This window comes from Alternaria conjuncta, assembly GCF_024043145.1.
Source record: "Alternaria conjuncta strain BMP 0040 chromosome Unknown scaffold_21, whole genome shotgun sequence".
Lineage (NCBI taxonomy): Eukaryota > Fungi > Ascomycota > Dothideomycetes > Pleosporales > Pleosporaceae > Alternaria > Alternaria conjuncta.
Window position 1 is genome coordinate 258519 of NW_026250110.1, and position 18701 is coordinate 277219.

An 18701-nucleotide genomic window follows, 5' to 3' on the forward strand; every position below is an offset into this window, starting at 1 on the left:
CCTTTCTAGATTGATCACGATGGCAAAGGTGGGATCTGGTCAGTCATGTTGTCTTTGATGATTGTTTTTCATTCTATTTAAATCATTTTCGTGCTTCTGCTCCTGCTTTCATACGCGTGGGTATATGTACCGCGTCATGCCCCCCAAACACAAAACATCAACGCCATGCTATGCTCTGTCCAGAACCATTTTTGCCTCGCCCCCATACAGTGAAAGAAAAGTCCTGCTCCTCGTGATGACAGCCAGATGCTGCCCCCAAGATGTTCGCGCCTGCTTGAAAGTCCCGCTCTCTTTGCGCAGACGTCCATGTTTCTCCAAAATGTGCTGCCGGGGTTGTGATGTTGTAAAGATAGCAGCAATAGTGATTCCTTGCTCTTCGTGTTCCATGTCTGATGTCGTACAGATGACATCAAACTCGCTTTCCTCCCATGCCATGCGAAATTTCGTTTCTGTGAGCTCGCAAACAATCAACGTCTAGTTGTACGCTTCAGCTGGTAGAGACTCGCGGCTCTGTGCGAAGAGAGCACCAGCTTGCTCAATATTCCACTGTCCAGCTTCCAGGCACTGAATAGCGTAGTCGCGCTTAAGATTGGTTTCGCGCTGAACGTAGAGAATCATTTCTTCCTTCCTCTGCTGCTCCGGGTCGACAATTGCAGGTGCAGGTGTTGGCGTGGTAGCAGCTGGTATTTGCTGTGCGTTTGCTGCGTTGTTGTTTGCCGGCGCGTCAGGACGGACCTGATTGCCGTTTAAGATTTTGAGTTTGGGGAACCACGAGACGATTTCGTCTTGCCAGTTCGGGTTGGGAAACGGGTCGACGATGAGGTGTTCGACGTTTCTGAAACGGCCTTTCCACGGCTTTAAGGCGTCCAGCGTCGCGAAAGCGTTGTTGCTTAGATCCAGGTTTTGGATGTGGCGGAAGTGGTTGCAGAGTTGGTAGACGGCGTGTGTGTTTTGGAGGTTGTTGCCCGCAAGTGTGACGCTGTGGATTGCTGCTTCTTTCGCTTCTTGCGTTTCGAGAATGGCGTCGCAAACAATCATGAGGGCGGGAAAGAACTTCTTCTGTGCGCCTTCCGATGCGAACATGCCAGATTGGAGAATTTCTTGGTCGCCGGCGATAGTTGATAAGTTCAATAGCTTGTTGGTTGCATCGTAGCGTCGTCCCAGGAAGCCTTCCATCAGCGGATATGACGGATTTGACTTGAGTCTTTCAAGGGTTTCTTTGTCGATCGCCGGCTCTCGTGAGCGATTGTCTGTGCGATTGTCGTGCTGGAAGTGGTTTTGACCTCCCCTGAATCCTCGTCCCCGTCCTCGTCCCCTGCCCCGTCCGCGTGAAGACTCGCCATCGACCATCATCTGATCGTCGTCATGGTTTTGTGGTGTGAATGAGACGCTCCAGTTCCCGCGTCCTCGGCCGCGACCACGTCCTCGCCCACCTCTTGGTTGATCGTTCATGTTCATTGGAGTATGTTGGTTGTGTGTTAGAAGTGGAAGAGATTAATCAAGCAAGACTGAGCAGATGGGATTGTCTATAAGGTCGGAAGGTCTGTGCGCCGCCAAGCCACAGTTTTCCAGTTCGTCCAATTGTCATTGGCCAAAACCCATGGAACCTTCGACGTCGACCAAGTTCACTGCTATTGTGCTCTTGCTCTCACGTATTGTTTCATGCTCTTTAGTCATGCCTGCTTATTGAACATTGTGATTTGAGTGCAAACAATACGGTTCTCTCGTGCTGACTCCTCGGGTTGCAATCAGGCAGCAGGGCAGCCACTTTGATGACAGCCCGAAGAAATTGACGCCATCAATGCTGACAATGCCATCCGCGACGCTCTCTTCTGTCAACTCGGAGTGTGATTTCAGGGCCTCTGAGGCTCTGGTTGCACAATGCGCTCCATACCTACTAAAAGACCAAGTTTTGAAACCCAGACAATAACGATGAATTTGGATACAGGAAAGCAAAACACATCATCTAGTAGTCGACTGAGACCGACAGTAAAGTAAGTGTGCGTTTCATAGATTCCGATCTAAATGATACAAGCCTTGTTCAGAGGAAAATCTCTAAGTCCTAATATCTCTCCATACCTCCCACCACCTACACCACTCTCCCAGACTTGTAGCATAAATCTAGTCTTTCCGTTGATGTCCCGTGACGCCAAAAACTCCACACATGAACGCGCGTAAATGCAACAATGAGACGACCTTCAGGCAACAATCGTCATCTAGTTTGAGTGGATCTTCTTGATCCTGTTGACACCCTCGTACAACGCGCGGTCCACGGCCGCAGCGACGGTAAGAGTACCACCGATCACAGCGCAGAGGCCGACAAGGAAGCCAGAGAAGGACTTTTCACGGGCTTCGCGGTTGATGACCTTCATGGGTGAGATGTCCTATTGCAACCATTAGTAACCATATCAAGCAACAAGGAGTTGGTACTTGGGAACTTACATAAGAAAAGAAGACACCGGGGATACCGCCCCGAGCGTGGATCCTCTCCTTGTGGCCCTCCTTCTCGTCAGAACCACCCTGCAGACTCCTATGATGGCTGGTCACAGAGTACTGGTGCGTCTCAATGCTGCCCTTGTATGAAGCGTCAATGGTCGCGCCAAGGAGCTCATCATGTTTTGCGGAACGCGGAAGCTGGTTCTCCCAGCCGAGTGGCAAGTAAGCGGTCGACACGACCTTGATGAAGTACATGAAGTTGTAGGCCTTTTCGTCGGTATGCTGCTCGGTGTTGTCAAGAGGGTTGATGTGGTGGTTTGACCAACCACCAGCGCCAGAGCCTGCGTGCTTCCTCTGCATATCTTGGACAACGACATCGCTAAGCTGGGGGCCGAAGCGAAGCTGGTGAACCTTGTGGGTGAAGGTATGCGCGTACTCGTCCTTGAAGTAGTTCTCGAGATCGTGAACGTGCAGGTTGCCGTTCGAGAACGATTTTCCAGGCGCAATATGGAAGTTACCGACAACCTTGTTGACGCGGATGCTGCCCTCAAGACGGCATCCTTCCTGACGTTGCTGGTCGAGATGTTCGGCGTAGTGTTCTCTCTCGCATTGTTCGACTCCCTCTCCACGACCGAAAGACCAAGATATCGAGGCGTATGCGTCGCGGACTTCGTCGCAGGTATTGCAGCAGCCGGGTTTGATTGCGTTGGTGGGGGCAGGTGCGCCGTAACATTCGCCGCAGTAGTCGGGAGCAAGATGTGACGCTTCGTCCGCGTGCCTGAATCCGTCGTTAGCACTCTGTTGCTTCCCGCATATGCCTGCGCCCAACAGCGACTCCATGTAGACTTACAGATCCAGAGCCTTGATATCAATAACCTTGCTGCCCTCCTTCTCAGGGCTCAATCGCACCTTGTTGATGCCATGCGTGACACCCATCTGCAACTCTCCAGAAACATCCATGACATCGAGTGTGAGCAGCTCGCATGGTACCCGTGGGAACGTTACGTTCAGGGCAATTTCCATGCGCTCGCCTCTGCCCTTATCGACTACCAATTCCGGTCGCACAGTCACTCTCCTGTAGTCGGCCCACTCGCCCCACGTTAACCAGAAGATAACCAACAAGCTGACTATGGTGACGATTCCACCAGATGTAGTGCGCACGCGCGCATCTTCGACCGTCTTGGTGAAGGCGTCGAGCCTCGTGAATCGCGATTTGGCGGGCATAACGGCGGGTTACCGCTGCAGGGTAGGCGTGATTGTAGGAAGTTGGTGTGAAGCCCTGAAGCAGAAGACAATTGGGGTCGAGACCAGTGGGGTTGAGGGTGTAGCCGAACGTTGTCTCGAGACGTGGTCGTAGCTCGCGTCTTGAACAAGGACCGAGTTGACTTGAACTGCAAACGCAATTGGCGCTGCTTCTTGGAAGAGGTGAAAGCGAAGGATTGAATATCAGCACTGTCCGTGCAAAAGCCGCAGTATCATCGTACAGAGAAGAGAACTGGCAAGCAAGTCAACGCGTGGACGCGGCAACGTTTCGGCTGGACTAAAGGACAGCTATGCGACTGAACACTAGCTCCGAGCGCCGCACCACGCTAGCGTGCTTCGGGTAGGTGCGCATACCGAGCACGTGGAGCTGCAGCCCTGGAGTGGTTCACCAATACCAGGCACCGTTTAGTAAAAGGGGGAATTGAGAGTTGCAGTCAAGTTGTACACAGAATTGAAGTAATTTCATTAGGTCTTAGAGGCATGCAGGATGCTCCATCATACCGCTATTCAAAGGTAACCAGATTGGCGTTATGCCATCTGAGGGGCTTATTATAAATAGCCTAAGAAGCGAGAACGTTCCTGAGCATGCTGTTGAAACCATCACTGAGCTTGTATAGCTCCACGATAGGTGGCTTCTTCGGTTCGCCTGCTTTTCTCCGAAGCTTCTCAGCAGCGCGCGCTCGGCTCTTGCGCTCAGCTTCAATTGGATCTGCGATATCTGTATCGTCCATGTCTTCCGAGTCGGTGGAGTCGCTACCGTCATCATCGAGTTCAAGATCCTGGAGGTCCATCTGTATCTCGTTAGTGTATGGCCAATATGTTGTCAGAGAGGAAAACGAACCGCGTTCAGCCCAAAGTCGCTCGACTTGAAGCCGGCGATACCACCCATAAGCGGATCAGGGTCATCACCACCGCTCGCCATCTTTTGCCTTGTCTTGTCCGAATGCCACTTCTTCCTCGCCATCTGCCACTTGATCAGGCTGTTGATCTCACGAATGGCCTTGTTCTTGTCGATCATATTTGAATCGATTCCACCCTGGAAGAGCGCATTCATATCAAGCTTACCGCCACTTCCAGGGCCGTGACGCAGGAAGTCCAAGATACCCTCTAGCCATCCCATGAGCTGGTCGAAGAGACCGTTGTCATGCTTGTGCACCTCGTGAACGAACTTGTAGAAGTTATCCTCGTGGCGGGCGCACAGATCTATGAAGGCCTGCACGGTTTGATTGGGGTCTGCAGAAATTTCTTGCCGTTGACAAGCTTCGATGGTTTTGATCGTGTCATCGGCGAACATGGCGAAGTCGGTAATACTGTTGTAAACGTTTGCGGATTTGTATACACGGACAAGAGGTTCGTAGAAGATGGTGAACAAATCCCGGAAGAGCTGCAGCGTGGTCGGCTAGAAGTACGTCAGTCATTCATCTCTGAAATCGCCTTTCCGTCAAACTTACTTCTTCGATGATCTGGAGCATCATGAGCTTATCCCTCTGTCTGAGACACAGCTTCAAGTATTGCTTGAGGTGCGCGAAAAGCTCAGCGCCAGATCGCATCTCCTTCTCGACCTGACCGGTCGCGTTAGTAGCTGTGCTGACGGTGCTGCGGGTGCTAGCTCTTCTGCTGAGGCGGCTCGATCTCACATTTTCGACCGCGTTGTTCCATGCAACGTAGGCATTGAAAACCTTCTCCACTTGTTGCGAAGACAATTCTGGTTGGAAGAACTCGGAGCGCAGTATGGTCACGACGACATCGACGTTGTCGCGCGCAGCTTCTTGTCGAATCGCTTCCTTGACACCTTCATCCGCTTGTACGTATGCTTTGATCTTGTCGCAAAGAACATCATCCTTGATCCTCGTGGAACCAAGTGTGTCGATCGTCTTCTGTACAGAGTTGACACCGTCGTTGATAGCCATACCAAATATACGCTGAAGTAATGAACGAGCGCCGAACGGCTGTGCAAGGAACAGATCCAGAACCCCACTCATGACGGCTGCAGGGTTGGCTATCCTAATGACGTTCTTGAGGACACCGTAAGGAACGAGAGAATGTATGCGTTTCGCCTGTGCAAACAGCTCGGGGGAATTGTCCTCGGCTAGGAACAAATGGTAGATGGTAGCAGCCACTTCTATCCGTAACCACTCTGCGAACTTCTGGTACTCTGGCTTCAGGTCTCGGATGGTGTTCTTGACTCTGACCTCTTGGAACAGGTGTGAGAGTCCATTGCTCTCTACAATTTCTCTCCTGAACTTCTCCATGTGGATGTCAAGCTCCGCTGCTCGCTTCCGCGCGACTTCGTAGAACTGCTTTTGTTCCTCGATGCGCTTCTTGTCCATCTCTTCTCGCCTCTGGATGTCTTCCATTTCTTCCTCATTGACCTCAATGGGGTCGTGTGTCAGGAATTCAGCCATGGCACTTGACTGGGCGATTCGCTCGTTGTGTAGGAATGATCGGAGGAATGCGCGAAGAGAAACACGTTGTTCTTCCCTGTACAGCTTACGAGGAGCTTTGTATGCTGAAAAGTCCGCTGAGGCTCTCGGCGAACGTCTTCCTAGTGATGTCTGTGAGGCGTTCTTCTTATGTCCGCCCCAGAGATAGCTACGCAAACCACCGCCACTGCTCTCAACAGGTTCAGGAGGGGGAGGTCCTTGCGTAGATCCTGACGAGATAGAGCTAATATCGTCGTCATCAGCACTTGATTGTAGGAGGCCATCTTTCGCATTCTTTCGAGGTAATGGAGCGAGCACTTTGCCGGGAAGTTCGAGACGTATGCGTTTGTGCAATTGAACGAAGTCTGCGTATCGGCGGCCAATATAGAAGTCCTTGTCTCCGTCGTGCTTTACACGTATGAGGTATTCCTGCAAACGCATCATTAGGCTCTGTCTTCTTCCAACGTGTATATCTACTTACCGCATGTGTGTGGTAGCGGAGATGTCTCTTCACCGATGTTGTTCTGACGCCTGCGACATTGACGTCCCAACCATTGATAGCGTGTCCGCTCGGCTCATTCATCGTAAGACCCTTTTCATCTGCCTGTCGGTCCACGATCTCCATCTCGGCAAAGCGTATTCTTTCTTCGTAGCCTGACGCGGTGGGAATGCCAGAGACCATCATCAGCTCGACCAGCTTCTCGGCCTTGAGCGCTAGCTTTCTCCTCTTCGTTTCCTCCAGCCGGTCTTCTGAGGATGAGATGTCCTTGCTCGCGAATGACTCTAGGAACTAGAACGGCACCTTTGTCAGTTCCTTCTCTACACAGTATGACCTCATACAACGTACAACTTGTAACTTGTCCTGCCAGAACTCCTTCTCTTTGGCCTTGTCCAAGAAGGGAAAGTTCCGGACATGATTGACGAATATGTAGCGGAGGAGGGGCAGCTCTGAGTCTTCCGGCGCAACTTCGCCGGCATCTGAGCGAAAGGGTGCGCCAAAACGTCGCAGCGCTGTAGGAGAGGAGAGTTCGGCGATTTCGTACTTTGTTTGCTGGGAGATGAGTTCGCGCTTGAGGTCTGCGCCATCGTTAGTTTCGCCACGGGCTATGGATGATGTTGTACGGCTTACAGTGCTCTTGTTTGCCTGTCAATATGGAGCCCTCTGGCGGCACCGACATGGTGGAGAACTTGGAGTAGGACGTGTCATTGCGCTGGGGCACCGCCGGCCGCGCGGGTTCGCCAAAGTTCTGTACTGAGGGCTGAGGATTCATCGTGGTAGGCTCTGTAGCACCGTTGAGCTGGATGGCGGGCGGGGTGTCGAGGTTGGCGGGCATAGTTGGATTAATAGCAGCGTTAACGCGCAGGCTAGGGAGCCGCGATCCGAAAGAAGAAAGATAAGGTGTAGAAGGAGAAGGAATAGCGAAAAGCAGACTTTGGGGTCCCTGCAGATGACCGTCGACGCGTGTTGTATGACGCCTGACTAGCACCACGGAGTACCTGTGGCTGCAACTGAGGCTGGTGCACTGCGGAGATGCGGGCACGGCACCAAGGACAAGAGATACGATGGGTCTGCACCGCCCGTTCTTGCTCGAAGTGGATCAATTCAATGCTTGTCGGCACTGAAGCAGAGTCGGGCGCGTAAAGGATTGTGGCTGAGTGACGCAACCCGATGTCTTAGCTCATCTGACGTATGGAGCGCAGAGGCCCACGAGGCCAAACAAAGGAAAGAACGGCATCCTATGTCTTGGCCATGTTCGCCCGTTGTTTCCCAGCTCGTCTGCACAATACGCGTCGCGTATCCTGGGAATGAATACGAGACGTTCTGGTCGAATTGACAAGAGTACCCCTCCTCGAAACGGTGCCTAAGACTCGGAAGTACCTCAAATCGGACCGCATTCGGCTCGCTTCTGCTCTCGAAGATCGCACTCGCACATCGCCAGATCATGCATGGCTGACTGACTCCCCTTGGCGCAGCCTGTCACTCATATCTAGCAAGGAAATATGGCATCGAACACGTTCTGGCCACGGGCCAAGATATCTGATTGACTAACTAGTACAACATCACGCCGGGTACTATCATGTGCGAACATTCAGGTTTTCAGTTGCAATTTGACTAAGGTTGATATCTACTCAATTGTACTCGTACAAGCCCGATGGGTAAATAAATCAAAATGCCAGTCTATGGCGATAATTAGCCCAGGACGCCGGCCTGTTCTGTTCCCAAATTGCTGCCAAGGCCTTTCCTAGCATTTCGGCAGAAGAATTCAAGTTACCCACGCTAACGCCAGCCCACTTCACATCTTACATGATAACCACCAATGCACTCGGAGGTCCGAGGCTCAGTAGTTGAGCTCGCCACTGCCACCACCACCAACTGCATCCAAGTCTTCGTAGCTCTTGATTGATCGGCCTTGCACAGACTGTACAGGTCCAGGTCCACCCTCACCGTATCGCTGAGGGCCTTGACGGCTACCACGAGGCGGAGGGGTCAATCGGCCGCCGTTGACAGCGGGACGAGCACGGCCGTCACGAGGTTGACGATCGTAAGGTCCAGTACGGTTGTTGAAGCGGTGGCCGCCTCGTCGCATAGGTCCGGCACGGTCATCGTGGGCAGCATTGGGGTCCCAGTTACCGCCCATAGCAGGATTGAACAGAGCGCCCAAATGCACGCCGTTCTGCATACCGTTGTTTGCCATTGCCATGTTCATGTTGGCCAAGTTGAACCCCCGCGGCGTTCCAGTGGCCTGGACATGATTGCCCATCGGGAAGTGGCCATTACTGTTGGCATCACTACGGGATGGAGCAATATGCGCAGGGTCGACAACATAGCTGTTGACCAGTCGCAGCTGTTTCGCATTAGCAAATGTATCCTTACAAACATTCCTGTAAACACTTACGTCCTTGTGTAATTTCTCAAGCCATTCAGGATGACGCTTTTCAGTGTGCTTTCGCCAGAAGTGCTGGCCTTTGAACAACTTTGTGCATTCCGGAACCTTGCAGCGCCACTTGGATTCATCCTCCTGTTTGACATAACGTGAGAGTTCATCCTCGATAGCTTCATCTAGAGGCTTGCCGCCGAGCTTGCGGATATCAACATTCTCCGGCTCAAGTAGCTGTAGCAGTTTTTCCTCATACGTCTTCACCCAGTTGAATGCTCGTTGAAGTTGTTGTTGGTTCTTGGTACTCAACCGCATCGGCTTCTTCTCTTGCACAGGACTACCGCCCTCGCCATTTTCTGCGTCACCTGAAGACTCTTGCTTCCTGTAAGGAAAGAGGTCTCCAGTAGCCGTAGCTCTCGCGGTAGCCTTGGCCGCAGTTGTAAGACTAGCGCGCGGTCGGCGAAGATGTCCTCCCGCGCACTTGCGAATCAACTCGTGAACCGAGTCGCTCTCAAAGACGCAGAAGAAGCAGAAGTTGTAGACACGTCGGAGATACTCGATGAGGAGATCAAGCTTCTTCTTCTTGGCCAGCAGCTCTTCATCATCCACTTCATCATCGAAAGCACCCTCGTCGTCTTCCATGGTTTCATCTTCACCCTCCTCCAGGTCTTCTGGATCCCGCGCTTTCTTGGTCGGCACCGGGGCATTGGCTGGGGGCTGAAGCCAGCCTTTCGAGCGCAGAGCCTCGACACGTTCTTCGATCTTACTGACACCGTCGACGTTTGAGAACTCTTCTTCGTGTTGCGCCTTGAGGTCAGAGTCGAGCTTCCTCACGAGTCGTTCAGCAAGCTCTAGATCACGTTCGATTCTCTCAGGCGCAGAGAAGAGGTCCCAAAGTGCCTTCTTGCGAGGAGCGGCAGGAGGTTCATGAATGCCGACGTGGCAGGTGAAATTGCCACGCTCTTCATCGATCACGGTCTTGCCGTTGAGAGCTTCGAGAGCCTTGTGAGCGGTAGACTGTGGGCCTTGGGCAGCTTCAGGCTTATCCTCAACCGCCCCTTCTTCGGCATCGTCATCGCGTCCATCACCACGGTCGTCGATGACCATTGGCTGCTCGTCGCTTGGATTGAGAATGACCCAACCGATGCGGTGGCACTTCTTAAGTGGGTTGGGATCGCTCATACTGAGCCACTTGAAGCCGCCGGGGCCTTCTCCTAAGTGCTCCTTGCAGAACTCCTCGACCTTTTCGCGGTTGACCGTGGGCGCAATAGTCTTGATGAGTAGCGTAGGCTGGAACGCGGTCTCATCGCGGATCTCGCCGCCTTTGCAGGGCAACAAATCGCCCACGCCCAGCACCTCGTTGGCAGCCGTTGTCTCGCCCTCTTCCTTTTCCACAATCCCTCCAGCACCGTTCGAATCGTTTTTGTAGATACCTTCCAGCGTGAACTCGTCGAAGTAACCCTCATCTATTTGTCTCTCCCACTCCTCGTAGATACCGTGGCGATATTGACGGAGCTTCTCCTTGAAGGCCAAGTCATAGTCTGGGTCGTAGCGCTCCTTGAACCACTCTTCGTTCTTATGCTTGTCTACAAACGTCTTCGCCATCTGGACTTGTAGCTTCTCCTTGTACTCGTCATACGCGGCCTGGATCTGTTCGCGCTCCTTGCCCCGTTCCTCTCGAGCTTCGCGCTCGCCTTTGAGACCTGGTTTGCGTCCGCCATTCTTTGCGCGCTCCTTCTCCTCCTTCATGAGCTGCTCCACACGCCACCACTCTGCGAAGTAGTTGAACCCGACCTGGTATTCGAGGTGCATGGGGTTCGGGACCGGGTTTGTGGTGAAGGTCGGCGCGAAGTTGTCCTGACCAGGCACGTACCGATCGATGCCTGCCTGCACGGGCGGAGGCGAGGAGCGTCGTCGGTTGCCATCTCGGCGGGGGCCGTCGTAGTCGCGCGCGCGATCAGGTTGGTATCGGTCGATGTTCTGGGGCGAGCGCGATCGTCGCCTGCCTGCCCTACGGTCTCCGGAGCCTTTGTGACGCATGTTAGCTCAGTCTGATGTTTCAGAAGCGATTTAAGATGAGGTTCAGAAATGATGCCGGTCATGTCCAGGAGTCATACAGCGACGCCAAAGTACGCGCAATCGGTCTGTGCTAACAGCGCTTGGCGAGAGAGGCCCGGAGCAAACACGCGGCATGGTTTCGCGTGACAGTGAAAATGAAAGTCTGTCACGCCTCAAAAAGGATGTCTGGCTTACCTGGTGAACGGCGTCTGTACGAATCCGCGGGCGGCCTGGAGTCCTCACGCGTAGCACTGCGAGCTGTCAGCATTGTACTTTGCACACCGTCTTCTGCACCGACATACGTGTACGAGTCCATCGCTGCGGTATGCACGCGTGATAAGATGGTGAATGGTTATGAATATGTGGCGCGAAATCGAGACAGGCAGTCGTGTTTAGGCGGCTCGGAGTGAGTGTAGTGCAGCGAGCCTGGGGGCAGCGCGCGTAGTCTTCGGTTGCTTTGACGCGCAATCTCGCCGGGAGTATGCGCTGGGTGGGAGTGGATGCTCGACAGGCAATCGGCGCGGGTAGCTGTTTGCCATGATGGCTCGGTCAGAGAGGAACAAGTCAGGGACAAGGTGACGGAGAAGGAATGCGATTAGTAACGAGGAAGAAGAGGCGGGTAAGAAGTGACAAGAAGCCGACACGCCTGGTGCGATTGAGAGCACACGGGCAGCGGCGCAGGAAGATAAGGTCAGAGAGGCAGCTGGAGGGAGGCTGGGCGCAGGGCCACGGGGACGAAGCTGTCCGAGCTATCGAGACAGCTGTACAAGAGGAAGAAGGGGTACGAACAATGGGACAGCTGAAGGACGAGAAGGTGCACTCACGATGTGCTAAAGTGACTCCCGGGCAGAACGATGCCGGTGGAGAGGGCGATGGCAGAGAGAAGGGTGAGGTACGTCGCGGAGGGCTGGAGAGACCCGAACGACGGCTGAGACGGGGCTAGCGTTCCACGCGGAAAGTGGACCCGGCCTTCCACGCGTTGGCCGAGGCTGTGATTGGCGCTCCGAAAATATCACGAGATGCGGAGTGCAGGTACAGGACGCTTCCTCTTCTGGCGACGTCTTCTGTTGCGTATGTAACATCGATCGACGGTTACACACAAACCTCATCACACCAACCGCTATCATGACGAGCTACATCCCCTCCCTCACGCTTCCCAGCTTTGCTTTCGAGAACCCTGCAGTGGCTATCCTGCTACCTGTTCTGTGTGGAACGGCCACAGGATTTGCCATCAGCCGTAAGTCAGTGGTAGACTCGTGCCGGAATGGTTTTCTGATTCCAAAACAGCAAGTGTGTCTCAGACAGCATACCGAACGCTGAAGCAACCTCCACTACATCCTCCCGGTTATGTATTCGGACCAGTCTGGACGGCCCTCTATGCCACCATGGGCTACACAGCTTATCGCGCGTACAGCATTGGAGCGACGTCTGCTAACCCCAATACCGTTGCTCTGGCGAAGGTATGAGAATGCTGTGCGCGATCTGCTATTATCCGAGCTAACCCGGTGCAGCACGGAGCCACTCTCTATACTATCCAGTTGGCCCTGAACCTGATGTGGACTCCTCTCTACTTTGGTCTCGGTCGTCCCATTCCCGCTTCAGTTGACATTCTCGCTCTCGGTGGAACTCTTGCCTACCTTATCAACATCTGGGGACAAGTTGACCCGGTTTGCGGATGGCTGCTCGCACCGTACCTTGGTTGGGTCAGCTTCGCAACATACCTCTGCGTAAGTACTATCCCCATTCGACGTGCGTGAATCGTCAAAGACTGATGCTGCAAACAGATTGGATCAGGTTACCTGAACAACTGGGACTTCAGGGCCATCTCGAAGAAAGATTAAGATATTCGTCCGTATCGACTAAGTGTCAAGAAAAGGTTATGTCTCCACATCACTTGACAGTGTAACATAGATCCTCTTACGGGAGCTAAGTATACACATGTACTATCATGTTGTTCAATAAATGTACATCACAATTCCTGGAGATACTGGTGCCCTCCCCCCTCCTTGACACTAACGTAACAAAATATTGTCACGACATTCGGCAAAGACGTTTCATCGAGTCCGAGGCCTCTCGGTTTCTTTTTCATGATTTAGCCACTGCTTATCTATCTTGCAAGTAATACAAAGTCTGCGCGAACTTAGCAAGCTTGCTATAGAGTGAGCCGGTCGAAGTGGTGGAGCACACAGAACTGGTCTGTAACGGAGAAAGAGACACAGGAAATATGAGCGAGAGAACTTGAGCATGCGAAACAAACGTCTGACAGGAAAGTGGCTGTACAAGATTTAAGCACTACACCAAGTCGTGACGTTTTACTCATACGTTCCGGGTTGCGGAGGCCTATAGGTCTGTGCATTCTTTCTGATTCATTCTCCATTACCGCCTCATACTACGACTGCCTGATCCGCACCCTCTGGTTCTGGCATTTAGATTTCCAATGTTGCTCAATCCAAAGCCCTTCGACGGTCTCGACTACTCAACTTCAATCTTCTAACACTATGTTACAAATCCAGTCGACACAACAACCACTCGAACGAACGGAGCAGGACAACGACGGCCCAGAAGTTACCGCTGTACTCGCTGCCCTGTAGGTCATATCTCTTCTAGTATAGACTTCAGCTAACAGCTTCTACTAGCACTCTTCAGAATCAAGAGCAATGCGTCCTTCTCCGCCTTCCCCCAGAGCTTCGAAACGCAGTCTATCGGTACGTCTTTCAAGAAGACGACATAGAGATTTGCGCCCCAATTGGCGAGAATACCAGCAATGATGGTCACACACATTATCCTAGACAGAACCTACGGCTACTTGGGACTTGCCGTCAAATCTATACCGAGGCCAGGCTACTTCCTTTCGCCTCGAATACATTCAAGGGTGGTCATTGGGCACTGCGAAGCATTACAAGGCTTCTCAGTTGGGATCAAGCCGATGCCATATCAACTATAGATATTGTGGTCGATGACTATCACTTCAGTTACACCATAGATGTATCGGAACCGGGACACACATTCGAGAATTTATACGCGCCCGTCCGTTTGGTTTTACATGATACTTTGTTATCGACGTTAGAGAGGCTTGCAAGGCTACCGGAGCTGAAACAGATTCTTCTCTCTCCCTCGCAATACGAGGACAACCCCTGGAATCAGATCTGGAAATTCGGTTGGGCGGAGGATTGTAGACTGTTGGTAGTAGACGCATTGCGACAGCAGAGAACTCGCCGCAAAGAGATAAAAACTCGTTCGCTGGTTGAACAGTAACAATATTGGGTTTGGATATCGATGTTGTGGCATCGACATAGCTGATAGGCCGAGATAAGGGACTGGGCCGTTTGTACTGTGATTTCATGTCACCTCACCGCCCCTAGCGGTAGTTTCGGACTCACACTCTGGTCATATGTAAACTCCATAGTCTTTCAAACTTGTTCAATCCTACCTTCGATGTTTTTGAGCTTCCATTGCGTGAGGATGAGATGGGACGATGCAACAACTCAGTGACCGCAGCTATGGATGCCGATGACATCTGAATGAGGTCGTATCAACCTCATCCCCAAATGAGATGCTAAGTGTGAAGCCGAGATAGGTAGGTGTTACTAAGCGCTCACATGCAAGGTCTCTGGAGAGCTGTTACAGCCAGTGAGGAGTCGCTTTCGGTGTCTTTCTCTGACCACGTGGAGTCCATGTACTCGACTGCAGTTCGCGAATAATGTGGATGATCATGTTAGAACTCGATGAAGCTTTCATATACCACCGAAAGCCTTTTTTTCTTTCATTCGTGAACTCTTGTAGTGACGCTGTTAAGAATGAATTGAACTTTCCAGATCGTGAGCGTGACAGCAACCAAATACATCTCCATTAGCGTCGACACATCTGAATAAGTCACGTATACGCACCGACACGTTTCGTCACGCATGCCTATTCCGCGGGCACGTCATTTAACTCTCACTTTCTTGCACTGGCTCGCGCCTTCCCTCCACACCGTGCTCCTTGTTTACCGCCCCACTTTCCTCGCACATGCTCAAAAGTGATTACGCAGCCTTCTTGATCTTACTATCAGCACTCAACTCCCAGGGCTCTGTATTCGCCATGTACTCGCCCGCCGAGGCTATGTCTGTTCCCGAACGTGTACGCTACTACGATCGCAGTGTTGTGCTCATGGATCGCCTCGCAGCAATGTGAGTACTGGATCTTGCATTCGTTGTACTGCTAGCTAACGAAGACACAGCTCACAGCGCAATCACCGAAAGTCACCCCTCCTTCGTCTTCCGGCAGAACTCCGCAACAAAATCTACAAATACGCTTTCCTCTCCCATCCAGTCCGCCCGACCCGTGAGCACAGAGAGTGGCCACACTGGGCATATCCAAGATCACAATTGAACCTACTGGAGACCTGCCGCCAGATCTACTTCGAAGCCAACCTCTTCCCGTTCGCCCTCAACGTTTTCGTCGGCTACGCAGAGCATGTCATCGAGCTGTTGTTGACGACTTTCACTCCGTCTCAAACCGACATCATATCCGATGTACGGCTATACGTTGACGCCTTCGGAGTGTACAGGGATGGCAAGATTCCAGAGGCCGGACTCAAGGCATGGTTCATTGAAGAACTGGGGGACCTGTGTCAGCTTGTCAGTCTGAAAGACGTAACACTGATCTGGTTTGGTAGTGACATTGAGGTTGTCAAGGAGCCCTTGAATGCTACAGTGCTGGACGTCTTCAAGGAGGCAGGTCGAGGAGATATCAAGGTCGCGGTCCGGTACTTCGATTGAGGTGTCGCGTGTTTGAGTGCTTGTCATATTTAGCTTCTACTGTGTTACTTGTCGGAAATGAAACTCTTGTCATCCATTAACGTTGATCAGCCTCACAAAGGAGGTACATTGCCACAAACTGTACCAGCGAGATCGCACTCTGAAGGTGTGCGCAATGCTTGACACTATCGTAGAGCAATTGGGTCTTATGCCTTCTGGGTGTGGTCTAGCTGGACGGTGAAGAACATGATCGTTGAACATTCCGCTGTGACTGCATTACTTCAAAGGGCTGCTCCTTCGGGTGCAAGATGTTCAAATAAAACTAAGCGTACGAACACCGAAAGATTGTGGCGTCAGTTCCCTCTAGGGCTGGCTCGTGCGGGCGCAAACATGCGGCACGTGACCCGGACCCTGCCAAGAGCTGCTGCAGCCTAACCGCTTGTATTATTCTTTGTTGCCCCACGCTCTGCTTTGGCAAAACCTCACCAACAACCGCCCGCCGAACGCCGAACCTCAAATCTCGCTGCAGTGGAAGGGGTGCGCATTACTAACAAGTGAAAGTGACAGATTTCCTGACCCGCCAGTGCTAACATGGCGCCGCTCGGTCCGCCTCCGTACACGGCCGAACAGCTCCAAGCGATAACCTCACATCAAGAACGTATTCGCGCCCAGGCAGAGCTCACCAGTATGTGAAAGCCGAGTCGCAAGGTCAGAAAGATACTTACGATCTAATTCTAGGCTACATTACGCGCGCCAGGAGAGAGAGGCAAGAGAGGGAAGAGCGCGAGAGGCTTCAGTCGAACGCTTATTCTGGCTCTGGTTACCGCACCACCTCCGGCAGCTTCAACCATTACACTCCTCCCTCCATTCCTTCCTACGCCCCCGTTCATAACCCCGTCTTCAATCCCGTCTATACCCCCGTCTCTAATACTTCCTACAACCCTCCGTACAACAAGTTCAACCAACGCGGTGGCTATGGTAGAAGCAGAGGCCGTGGCGCCGTAGGCAGAGGCAGAGGCTACACACCCTACCACCCCTACGCGCGTCCTCCCAATGCACCTACGTACACTGGATTCGCTACTGATTCCAATGGCACAAGTATTGTCACCCAACCACGCGAGGCCAAAGAGAACGACGATCCAGCGCAGGCACCGGCGGCCAGCACCAGGTCCTCATCCAGAGATCACCAGCCGACCGAACCATCAAGACTTTGTGCCAACTTCACACATACAGGTATTTCGACGAAACGACATTTCGGGACCTTTCCTCACCCATTGTTCGCTTCTAACTTTCGTCTAGGTCGGTGTTCCATCCCGGGTTGTCCTTTTGGTCATGATCCGGACACACAAACCGTATGCAAGTCGTTTCTCTTCAAAGGTGTTTGCTCCGACAGCAACTGTCAGCTGTCCCATACTGCATCGTCGCACAACACGCCTACGTGCCAGCATTTCCAGGCAGGCCGATGCACCAAAGAAGACTGCCGCTTTGCTCATGTTCGTGTCAATCCATCTGCACCGAACTGCGAAGCTTTTGGACGCTTGGGTTACTGCCAGAAAGGAGACACCTGTGCCGAGTTGCATGCATATGAGTGTCCCACCTTCGCCAACACGGGAGAGTGTTCCTACACTGGTAAATTTCACTATCCACACGTTCGTCTTGCCTCTCGCATGAGGAAGACCACCCGTCTGTCTTCTCCAGTCCAGTCCCCGCCTAATTCCCCCGTCCGTTCTCGTTCATCACACACCCCTGCTACTTCGGACGCCCCAGAGGATGATATGGATACTGCCGAGGATGCTCATGAGTGGATGATGCCGAAGACTGGAACTTCTCCGAAGCCACAGCAGTTCACACAGCAGGCGGACTTCGTTGCATTTGAGAACGACGACGAGTAGCATTGCCCACTCACTGGATCCGTGATATCCGGACATAGTATGTGCCCCTCTGCTCAGCTTCCATTACAGTCCTTCCTAATTTGAGGTTTCCAAAGTTTCCAACCTGTGGTTTTCCGACCTGGTAGGTAATCTCTGGAACGCATTCAGCTTGTCTTGACTTTTGAAGGTCCAGAGCTATTCATGGCGTCCAGGGTTCTTTCGATGATACCCCCTCTTACGATTTCCTACCTCTCTTGTCTTTTCCTTGTTTCTAATCGAGCGAAATCTCTCGCTCCTGCTGCAAGCGTATCATATGACCCGATGCGACGTTGTACGCTTGGCGGATTTTGCACAGAGGCTCACGAAGTCGCTGCTGGCTTGCTGATGGATACAGTCGTCCCATGAAGGACATGTACGTGAAAGATCACAGAAGAAAAAAACATGTAAAAAAAATCAAGAACTTAAGACAAATCTCTTCCGTCTGCTGTGTGATGCCATAGACTGCTACACGTAGTCAGTCGCCATCTTCAACAGGCACTAATTAATGCTTCGACGCGGGCATCAGTAGCGTCAGGTACCATGATTCCTAGTGTGAGACGGGCTATTAGGCTTGACACCCTCATAGAAAATGGTCCCTCTTCATTTGAATGTCTTGTATATGTTTGTGATGATGATCTCACCACATACGTATGTCTCGTACCGCAGTATAGTTACCAAATTGTGATTGCTGCGGTTCGTGGCGCTGCGTCTGACATATGAGGCGCGCAGTGGAGGCTGAGACGGGCTGCGGCTACTGCTTGGCCCTCGTCCTACAGTCAATCGTGCCTTACAATTCGACAGCCCGCGCCGGCAGGACCATGAGCGCTTTCACCTTTGCGATGAATCTACGGAGATATAGGACCACCCTCAGAATTGAATAATACCCGCCGCACGACGCTCGTTTTCCGCTGCGTGAAGTTACCCTTGGATATTGTTAGGTCTCGAGCCGCGTACCCCTTGCCTACGCTGGCAACGCGAAACTCGACGCGACAG

General features: G+C 52.4%; 6 protein-coding genes across 6 annotated transcripts; 3 read left to right on the forward strand and 3 right to left on the reverse strand.

The window, feature by feature from the left end:
- Positions 1–2216: 2216 nt before the first annotated feature.
- J4E85_010153 (uncharacterized protein) lies at positions 2217–3660 on the reverse strand (the record flags this gene model as incomplete). The annotated part of the gene is made up of 3 exons (XM_051474367.1): positions 2217–2384; positions 2443–3214; positions 3287–3660. 3 exons carry the CDS (start codon positions 3658–3660, stop codon positions 2217–2219), a joined length of 1314 nt encoding a protein of 437 aa, XP_051321860.1.
- A 599-nt stretch (positions 3661–4259) lies between these two features.
- J4E85_010154 (uncharacterized protein) lies at positions 4260–7456 on the reverse strand (the record flags this gene model as incomplete). Its single annotated transcript, XM_051474368.1, has 6 exons — positions 4260–4490; positions 4541–5098; positions 5151–6551; positions 6604–6912; positions 6970–7199; positions 7252–7456. The coding sequence occupies 6 exons, from the start codon at positions 7454–7456 to the stop codon at positions 4260–4262; spliced, it is 2934 nt and encodes a 977-aa protein (XP_051321861.1).
- A 1005-nt stretch (positions 7457–8461) lies between these two features.
- On the reverse strand, positions 8462–11375 carry J4E85_010155 (uncharacterized protein; the record flags this gene model as incomplete). Its single annotated transcript, XM_051474369.1, has 3 exons — positions 8462–8968; positions 9020–11028; positions 11255–11375. The coding sequence occupies 3 exons, from the start codon at positions 11373–11375 to the stop codon at positions 8462–8464; spliced, it is 2637 nt and encodes an 878-aa protein (XP_051321862.1).
- Positions 11376–12184: 809 nt separating this feature from the next.
- Positions 12185–12900, forward strand: J4E85_010156 (uncharacterized protein; the record flags this gene model as incomplete). Its single annotated transcript, XM_051474370.1, has 4 exons — positions 12185–12296; positions 12347–12519; positions 12571–12786; positions 12844–12900. 4 exons carry the CDS (start codon positions 12185–12187, stop codon positions 12898–12900), a joined length of 558 nt encoding a protein of 185 aa, XP_051321863.1.
- Positions 12901–15139: 2239 nt separating this feature from the next.
- On the forward strand, positions 15140–15819 carry J4E85_010157 (uncharacterized protein; the record flags this gene model as incomplete). The annotated part of the gene is made up of 2 exons (XM_051474371.1): positions 15140–15228; positions 15279–15819. The coding sequence occupies 2 exons, from the start codon at positions 15140–15142 to the stop codon at positions 15817–15819; spliced, it is 630 nt and encodes a 209-aa protein (XP_051321864.1).
- A 570-nt stretch (positions 15820–16389) lies between these two features.
- On the forward strand, positions 16390–17690 carry J4E85_010158 (uncharacterized protein; the record flags this gene model as incomplete). Its single annotated transcript, XM_051474372.1, has 3 exons — positions 16390–16483; positions 16537–16896; positions 17566–17690. 3 exons carry the CDS (start codon positions 16390–16392, stop codon positions 17688–17690), a joined length of 579 nt encoding a protein of 192 aa, XP_051321865.1.
- Between the last annotated feature and the right edge of the window lie 1011 nt (positions 17691–18701).